At 43.7% G+C, this 10,055-nt stretch overlaps 1 protein-coding gene across 1 annotated transcript in view; it reads right to left on the bottom strand.

Moving 5' to 3' along the window:
- Window positions 1–10,055, bottom strand: part of WASF1 (WAS protein family member 1) — a 49,025-nt gene that overhangs the window by 3,878 nt on the left and 35,092 nt on the right. Inside the window, exons 3-6 of the mRNA XM_015407093.1 lie at window positions 6,671–6,824; window positions 2,472–2,589; window positions 1,800–1,972; window positions 114–293 (exon numbers count right to left, since the gene is read on the bottom strand). Coding sequence (XP_015262579.1) covers window positions 114–293; window positions 1,800–1,972; window positions 2,472–2,589; window positions 6,671–6,824 — 625 coding nt within the window. The remainder of the gene's footprint in view (window positions 1–113; window positions 294–1,799; window positions 1,973–2,471; window positions 2,590–6,670; window positions 6,825–10,055) is intronic.

The following is a 10,055-nucleotide window of genomic DNA, read 5'->3' as shown; positions in this document are numbered from 1 at the left end:
GCTGGTTTTTTCCTTATTTTTCTAAAACAAAGACCCATGATGGGAATCTTTTTCTTTCTGTGTATACATTTACAGCAAAAATCTCATGCATCGCTGATTGCAGTGTTTCTTACCTGACACATGGCAGAATGGGTTTCACATCTCCACCTCCATGCATAGGTGGGGGTGGAGGTGGCTCATGTGGTCTTACTAATACACGTTCCTCTGCCCTACTCAGTAGTTCTGTCATCTGGCTGTATGGCAACGCAGAAAGGGAATAAGGTCCATCCATGTGTTCCACATATGCCTGAGGTCTGAATAAAAACAAATCCCATATCAAAGCCCAGGTCATGTTAATTAATTACATTTCTTTCTTTCTCCTTTACTTTCATTCTTTAAACATCTCAAAGAAATTAGCAAAAATCATTGAGTTGCTTCAATATGAACAGAGTAAGAGAAATAGCTATAGTATGAAATGGTCAGTAGTATTTGGCATATCATTTTGCTAAACTTTGCCAAAAGAAAAAAAGTACATTATGACATGTTCAATGTTTCTACTGCCAAATACATTGCAATGATGATTCTGCAGCTCTGAAACAGCAATGGCAAAAGAAGGACAAAAGAACAGATACTAGAGGAATTGAGAAGGAGCTGATCAACAGAAGAGGAATTACAGAGTCAGCAGATGGTGTAGGAAGGTCCAGTGGGCCCATCTGAGGCATGGGTAGGCAAGGAGCAACCCATTTGGACCTAGGAGAGGCTCACCCAAAAGAGGACCCGGTGAAACCACCAACAGGGAAAGATGATAGGGTTTGGTGAAAGTGGAGCTTGAAAAGCCATAGACTGAATCAGAGGAGACATGTGAAGAAAAACTAGTCAGTTATGAAGAGCTGTCGAACTGGGTTTGGCACGTGGCAAAGCTCTTTTAATACTGTGTCTGTGGGATAAGACAATTTAAATGATGGCCTAAAATTCCATTTTAAACCTGGAAAAAACTTTAAGTATCTTTTCCAGAAAGTGACATCATTACGTTTGGTATAGCGGTTAAGTGCGCGGACTCTAATCTGGGAGAACCGGGTTTGATTCCCCACTCCTCCACTTGCACCTGGCTGGATGACCTTGGGCAGGGCTATTTTTGGGCAGGAACGCACAGGAACAGAGTTCCGGCTGGCTCCTGAGTTGGCCACACCCAGCAGGAACTCATTAGCATAATAGGCCACACCCAACAGCAGAAACTCATTAGGATTGGCTACATTAGGGGTGTGTGGCCTAACATACAAAGGGTTCCTGCTACAAAAAAAGCCCTGGGTTTTGACAACAAACAAGGTAAACAGAATAAGAAGCAAAAGGTGGGTGTGGCTGGATGACCACAGTTCTGGTAACGTGGGGTGTGGCCTAATATGCTAATGAGCTGCTCTGTCAGGGGTGTGGCATAATATGCTAATGAGTTTCTGCTGTTGGGTGTGGCATATTATGCTAATGAGTTCCTGCTGGGCTTTTTCAACAAAAAAAGCCCTGACCTTGGGCAAGCCATAGCTCTGGCACAGCTGTTCTTGAAAAAAAGAGCAGTTTCTGTCAAGAGCTCTCTCAGCCCCACCTACCTCACAGGGTACCTGTTGTGGGGAGGGGAAGGGAAAGGAGTTTGTAAGCCGCTCTGAGACACCTTTGGGTAGTGAAGGACGGGGTATAAATGCAATCTCTTCTCTTCTTCTTCTTATAATTGTGATATAAAAACAGTACCTTTAGGCTATGCCACATATATACAATGATTAGCTATGGAAAAAAATACAGAGCAAAAAAAGAAAAACACATTTGGAAACCTTGTCTCAAAATGCGACGCAGGGCCATTAGCAACTTCAATGTGTTTATGTAAGAGGCTCGCATCATCTTCAGCAAGTTCTGGACCCTGGGCTAGCTTCTGCCACTCTCTCCGTCTGTCATGGGGAGCCCGTGGCACTTTTTCCGGTTCATGAGGACGATCTAAATTCTTCTGCTAAAAAAGAACATAAAGACAAACCGACAAGTGAAACAGTTCTTTTCAGAAAACTACAGTGAGGTCTGCCATACTGCAAGACAAAAATCTTAAATTACAGGACAATTCAGAGTAGAGCACAGTACAATTTTGTAGCACACACACAAATACATGTTTACAATGTTCTGTGATTATTATGCTAACTGGCCATATTGAAGAGAGGGCCTTCTACAGAGTCCATAAGTAGCACAGTCTGATCTCTTCCATCTCCTGTGAGGTAAGAAGTCAAACAGGGGGGCTGGGAAGGGCTACTTCCTGAAACTCTGGAACATTGTTGCCAGTCAGTGTTGACAGCAGTGGATTAGTATAAGGCAGCTTCTTACATCTAAGAAGCATTTTAATACTTAAAATGTACAGCTACATGACAGAAAAGATCTGATTTACCCTATTGTGTTCAGATTTTCTGAATAAAAAAACATGTTTTAAGGCATAAATAACCCACAATCAAGGAGTATAATACCTTCTGCTTTCTTTTTTCTTTTCTTTTGTCTTCTGTATCTTGCAACATCTTTTCTTTCCAAAGATCAAAGAAATACGAAGGATTGGTGTAAAACTTCAAGCCCTCTTTTCCATCATCTCTAAGGTTAAAAATTTTTTAAATAGGTGACTAAATACAAGTAGTATCTATCAACATTTTCTTGGTAAACAGTCATGGTTTTCTTGGAAAGCATACAGCAGCAAACATATTGTAGGTCTTGCACCTCCAAATTAAGGAAGGAAATTTCTCCAACAGCAAAGACTGCATTAGACCAAGAGGCTGCTACAAATTCCCCAAATGACAGTGTAGCCATGATAATAATTTATTGTACATAATTTAATATTGCCTTTTTATACAGGGACAAAAGATGCATATTTCAGTTTCTAAGAAAATGAATTACAATCTACAATAAAGAAAAATTCAGGTGGGGTAGCCATGTTGTTCTGAAGCAGCAGAACAAAGTTTGAGTCCAGGGGCACCTTTAAGAGCAACAAAGTTTTATTCACGGTGTAAGCTTTCATGTGCAAAGCACACTTCTTCATGAAAGCTTACACTTTGAATCGAAGTTAGTTGATTTTAAAGGTGCCACTGGACTCAAACTTTAATCTACAATAAAGCAAGCGAGAACCAGAAGTTAATGATCAAGTGATGACAAAGTGTATTGCAAAGTGTAGGAACTAGAAGACATTTTTAAGCCACTGTACAATCTTCAAGTCTGTCTTCCCATGGGCTTATAAATCCATTCAGAATACCACTCCATATGATGCCCATTGCATCCAAGCTTTTTTTCTGGAAATCTTGGAAGAGGAACCTGAAGGACAGACAGGGCTATGAATGGTATCCCAGACAGAGCAATTATTCTTTATTTCCTCTGAAATGTAACATTATACTTTCTTCCCAGAATGACATATAAAACATAATCACAGCTGAATTCCAAGTACTTCAGACTGAAGTAGCTGCTAGGCACAGAAGCCAAGGTGGTGCTATGGTCATTCTGTGGCCATGGAAAAAAGTCCAGGGCTACTACCTGCGATTGTATATTGGCAGGGGTCATTTCGTAGAAAAAGAGCTGCAGCAGCTCATTAGCATATGGCTCATTAGCATATGCCACACCCCTGACATCACCGTTAGTGTGTCAGAAGGGGAAGCAAAAAGGGGGGGGGGAGGCATCTTCAAAAGCCTCCCCTTCCCTTCCCCAGCTGGCCTCTCTCTAGAGTCGTGTTGCAGGGGCGGCACGATCTTTCCATTGTATTCTATGGGGCCATAGAATACAATGGAAAGATCGTGCTGCCGCTGTGGCGCAACTCGAGACAGAAGGGGTCTAAACTTTAAACCCCTTTTCTTTTCGTTTCCCCCCCAGCCCACCTTGGCAGGCCGGCTGAGAAAGGGAAGGGGAGGCTTTTGAAGATGCCTCCCCCCCTTTTGCTTCCCCAGCCAGGAATCCCCCCCCGTCTCTCCGCAAAAGCGGAGAGGCTTAGGGGGAAAGGAGGGCATGTCCCACGCCTCCTCTTCCTTCTCCAGCCAGCACGCTGTGGTTGCAGGGCACCTGGATGGAGGAGCTCTGGCAGGGAAGCCAGGGATTTAAACCCCCCCCCCTGAGTCTCTCCGCAAAAGCAAAGAGGCTCAGGGGGAAAGGAGGGCATGTCTGCCTCCATGTGCTCCCTGTCTCCAGCCAACCTGGCAAAGCGGGCTGGCTGGAAACAGGGAGGGCACAGAGGCAGTCATGCCTGGTTTCCCTGCCCCAGCTTCTCTATGCTGCGGGGCACCTAGAGGAGCTCAGACAGGGAACCCAGGGATTTAACCCCCCCCAGTTTAACCCCCCCCCATGGTGGGCTGGCTGGAAATGGGGAGGGCATGGAGGCAGTCATGCCTGGCTTCCCTGCCCCAGCTTCTCTATTCTGTAAAAAGCTGCAGCACAAGAAATGGGAAAACCAGGAACATGGCTGAAAGGTAAAGATTTGTGTTCTCTGATTGTATGGCATGTTGGCAAGAGAGACAGGAATAGGTCTGTTCCAAACCACACCATCTATTATGAAGTGATAGATTACAGTTGTGGTGAGGAAAATGCACTCTGCATATTCTCAAAGTCACTTTTGTACAATTATTCTAGGACTGAGATCTGGACTGCATTCTAGCATAAATAAAACACGGGAAAGGATGGAATTCTCTTTGTAGTTGGGATTGAGTCCCGACACTGGGATTCAGGGGCTTGCCTTGCAATGGCTTGTCTCCTTTCTCCAAGGTCGGGGACAGAGGGTGGCGTTATGGGATCAGACGTCTCAGAGGCATCCACTGACCTGCAGGGTTTCCCAAGGGGCAGTGCTATCTCCAATGTTGTTTAACATCGACATGCGCCCTCTTGCCCAGATTGCCTGGAGGCACAAGCTAGAGTGTCACCAATACGCTGATGACACCCAGCTATATCTGCTGTTGGGCGGTCAGTCCAACTCTACCCCAGGTGACCTGGATCGGGCACTTCAGGACGTGGCAGGCTGGCTTAGAGTGAGCCACTTGAAATTGAATCCGATGAAGACGGAGGACCTGTGCCTGAGTCGGAGTGGGTCGGGGGTATGGATCCCACTACTGACCGTCAATGGGGTGCCGTTGGTGCCAACGCCAAGGGTCAGGAGTTTAGGAGTGCTCCTGGATGCTGCTTTAACAATGAAGGCCCAAGTAGCAGCCACTGCCAAGGCAGCCTTTTACCACCTACGGCTGATTAGGCAGCTGGTTCCCTTCCTCGAACGCAATGACCTGGCAACGGTGATCCATGCTATGGTCACCTCGAGAATGGACTACTGCAACACTCTCTACATGGGGCAGCTAGTGCAAAATGTGGCAGTCAAGCTGCTGATGGGTCTCTCTATACGAGAGCACATCCGGCCTGTGCTGAAGGCACTGGCTGCTAATAGCATACCGGATTCGCTTCAAGGTGCTGGTTTTGACCTTTAAAGCCCTATATCGTCAGGGGCCTGCCTACTTGAGGGACTGCCTTTCCCCATATGTCCCCCAGAGAGCACTGAGGTCAGGGTCGCAAAATCGCCTGACTCTCCCTGATCTGTAAGACGCCAGATTGGCCGCTACCAGAGGTAGGGCCTTTTCAGTGGCAGCTCCATAGTGGTGGAATGAGCTCCTGGAAGACATCAGGGCCTTGCAGGACCTCTTACAGTTCTGCAGGGCCTGTAAAACGGAGCTCTTCCACCAGGCCTTTGATTAGGAGCCGCCACTGAGGAATGAGCTATTAAAAACTGAACTGTTATGGCCCTCATGTTAGTGGCACTAAGAACAACTATGGATACTGGTTTAGCCACACTGGACCGCCATACAGCAATCGCCATCTGCACTTAACTGCACTTTATATGTATATTGTTTGCTATGTGAATTTTATAGTATTGCACTTATGCATCTGTGTTTTATTGTATTTTAATCTGCTGTACGCCGCCTTGAGCCTGCCTGCGCAGGAAAGGCGGGTTATAAATAAAAAATAAATAAATAAATATTTCTAGGGCTAGAAGAACAAGGTTAAAGAAAAGACATGCTACAAGACCACAAACATCCCAAAAAAAATCTTTCTGCTTACTTATAGCCTAGGAGCCAAGACCAGCCACTAGCAAAAGCCCACGTGTTTGCTCCAGTGAAGCAGACAATTACACACTTACAACAAATCTCTTAATGAAGAACAGAAGTTATCACAAGGCAGGTAGCTTGAATGTTTAAACAAATATTATCCTAGAATAACTATTTAACCTAGTGACCGCTGGAAACAAAATCCATAATACTTAAGTCACAAGGATCTGATTCTGTCACTCCTGATGGGGAATCCAGTTCTGAAATTAGACTCTTCCATTGATTAGAGCTACTTTTAGAAAGGGATTAGAACTTAACTAGAATGGAACAATCCAGGAGGGCACCTTTATAATGGAACCAGACTGTACTCCACTGCAAAGATTATTCTAGGTATCATCTTACTTTTAGTGCACTTCTACCTTTGTAATTTCACTGTACCTTGTCTAGGCAGTTGTGGTTCACATTGTTTAGTAATTCTGTAATACTAGTCCAATTGTATTGTTCACTGGATGTCTCAGCAAGAAAGGTGGGAGATAAATAATTACTCAATCATTCATTAATCATCATGAGTAAGTTTTACAAAATATAAAACACTTCATGTATTTTTTCAGACTTACCTGTAAGGTGTAAGTATGTTCAGTGGAGGAGGCTGTTCACATGTATCGTAAGTCTCTTGCAATGGAATTGGAAGAGTCTTACGGTCAAAGAGCTGCTGATCTTGAGTCGTGGAACTTCTGAAAGCTTTCCTCATTGTTATATCCTGTAATGAAACTGAAAGGAACATTAACAGTTAGATGACCAGTGTTCTACAGATGTTGTTGGGGAGGAAAAAGGACTTTGGAAGATTATTTTTCCATGGGGGAAAAATGTCCACAGAAATGGTTCTGAACTGGCTAAGACCAAGACTGAAAGAGATCTTAGGGTTACAGTGGATAGCTCAATGCAAATGTCAACCCAGTGTGCGGAAGCAGTGAAAAAGGCAAACTCTGCATTGGGGTTATTTATAGTGGATAGTGCAACAAAAAAGACAACCCAGTGTGTGACAGCAGTGAAAAAGGCAAACTCCATATTGGGGGTTGTTAGGAACGGGATTGAGACTAAAATGATAAATATCATAATACCCTTGTATAGAGCCATGGTGTGGCCCTATTTGGAATACTGTGTACTGTTCTGGTCTCTGTGTATCTAAAAGAATAATGCAGAGCTGGAGAAAGTACAGAAGATGGCAACCAAGATGATCAAGGGGTTAGGGGGTTAGATTCATGGAGGATAGGTCCATCAATGACTACTAGCCATGGCTAGTAAAGAGAACCTCCACATTCAGAGACAGTAAACTGCTGAAACCCAATGCTAGGAGGCAACATCAAGGGAAGGCTTTGGCCTCTCTACCCTGTTTTTGGCCCTCCAGGGTAACTGGTTGGCTGCTGTGTAAAACAGGATGTTGGACCAGTGGATGGACTACTGGTCTGATCCTGCAGGACTCTTCTTAAGAATCTTACAGTTATCCTAATTTACTTAAAACAATAAAGAAAAATTATGAAATAAAAAATGGAAAATGCTATGAGCTTCAGGATTTAAATATTGATATACAGATTTCAAATAACAGCAATGGCCATCACTTCTGTTAACAAGAACAGCGAGCCTGAAGCCAATGCACTTCAATTCCAGTTAAAGCATGCTTTACAGCAGTTTCTATTGGGCAATAATCTCAGGTTTGCAAAGTAGCCTTGACTGCCTAGTATAGTAAATTTATGCAATATTTTATTTTATATTAGCACGTAAGATCCAGTCTCTTTTAGGCATTCTGCTACACAATTCTCTACTCTACGGCGGAACAAAAAGATTTCTTTGTGCAGAGAACTCAGCTGTGGAATGTCTTCTGTGGGACCCTGGGACACTTTTTGTTCTGTTATCAGATATATTCTTTACACGACTAGTGCATTTACAAACTATTTTTGGATTATTTTTACTGTACTTAGTATCTGTTTTTGAGATACCGTCCCTCTGAAAGCCTTCTTAACTTACAGTGCAATCCTTTTCAGAGTTACTCCAGTCTAAGCAAATTTATTTAAATTGTCTCAGGCTGGGCTAACTCTGCATAGGATTGCATTGTAGATGCTCAAAAACATTCTTGAAAACTCTGTAATACTATTAGCCACAGAAAAGACTGAAATAATATACTGGATAACAGCATTCCTCTACTACAATACAATATTGCCTATCTTAAAATAGCTACATTGGCTGCCAGTGGGTTTCCAAGTATAATTTAAAGTGCTGGTTATGAACTTTAAAAGCCCTTCACAGTCTGGGATCCATCTATCTAAAAGCTGTCTCCTTCATATGTCTCTGTACTCCAATTATGGATCTCAGGTTGTCACCTACGGCTCCCCCACTTAAGGAAGCCAGCCTGGCTAGAAGCCAAGCTTTTTCTGTCACAGCTATCACCCCTGAGGAAGTGAGGGAGGTGTCGTTTTGAGGTTTTTAGGAGGCACCAGAAGGCCGTTTTATTCATTAGGGCTTTTAATGAGGTGTAGACTGCAAGCATTTGGGGGGGGAGGGGCTATTTGAGGGTTTTTAGCAAAGGTGGCATATAAATAATACAGTGGCATAATCAATTTTCATTCAATTCTGAGACCTCTGTACATTTCATATACACTTCACTATGGTGATCTGTAACATATCACAATCAGAACAGTTCCCACAGTAACTGTTCAGACTATATTTTACAGATCCCCCGAAAAAGCATATGCAAAATATGCAGGGGTCTCAGGGTTGAATGAAAATTAATTATCCCACTGTGTGCTCGTGCTCTCTCCCCCCACTGAGCTATCTCTCCCCCTCCCTCCTGCATTGTTTTCACCGCTGGAAACAAATGCAGGGCAGCCCGTTGGTCCCTTTCTTGGGCTCAACAGCAGGGGAGGGAAGCCTGAAGTCCCTCTTTCCCCCTCACCACTGTTTGGAGATACAAGTAGCAACTGAGCAGTTTTTAAAGGTTCGTCCCCACATGAGTGTGTGACTGAGCTTTACTATCAAATATATTAGAGCAGCATTAGCATGCAGAAAAGCGCCAGAGCTTGGACAGAGGCTAACATGTGTGGTATCTGCATCAATTTTAGCCTCATTTCTCCTGGGCAGCCTAGTAGACCAGGTCCCCTATGGGGAGTCAGAATAAATACTGGGGTGCATGGGGTCAAGTTCTTCATCCTTCTGGCTTGATTTCTTGCTCTTGGGATATGGTTCCAGCTCCTCCTGTTGGTAGTGGCAACATTCCTTTGCATCCTCACATTCTACTTTCTCATACAAGTGCTTTGTTTTTTCTTTGCCATGAAAATTGCTCTTCAGTTTCTTGGATACTTGAACAATCATAGACCTGGGATCACTGAGTGACAACTATGAAACCAGATCCATCTCTACGTTCCAGTTGTGAGGGAAGCTGTAATTAGGAACAACTACTTTGTTCTAGTTTGGTGACCAGTTCTCAGTTTTAGTGGTTTCATATAAACCATGTGGTTTGTTCTAGTTTGGTGACCAGTTCTCAGTTTTAGTGGCTTCATATAAACCATGTGGTCTTCATCTTAATTTTCTGGAATTATTTCTTCCTCTGACTCATGCTTGATGCACTCACATAGAGAGGCAGGATTGAAGTGCCACCAGCAGTGGCATCAGGAACAACACAAACTGGGCCAGATGGACAAAAATCTTCTCCACATGGGCTTCCCTAATTCAACTGAGGCTCCCAAGCCTTTGGGGGGGGGGGGTTTGTCCTTCAATTTCTATACCGACTGCGCCGTCTAGTATCTCCATTCACTTCATAGAATTCTCAACAATGTCCCCTTCCTGCCTGGCTTCCCAATGCTTCATCTGGATCTTTTTTGGTAGAAGATCAAAAATGGTGCCTTTTGCTGCCTATCATAACAGCACTTTTTCTTGTTTCCTTTTCTAGCATTTCTCCAGGATTTCGTTACAAAACATGGCCATGGATTCAGCTACCTACACCTTAAT

Source organism: Gekko japonicus, unplaced genomic scaffold (assembly GCF_001447785.1).
Source record: "Gekko japonicus isolate JY-2015 unplaced genomic scaffold, Gekko_japonicus_V1.1 scaffold2747, whole genome shotgun sequence".
NCBI lineage: Eukaryota > Metazoa > Chordata > Lepidosauria > Squamata > Gekkonidae > Gekko > Gekko japonicus.
This window is presented reverse-complemented; position numbering and strand designations above follow the sequence as displayed.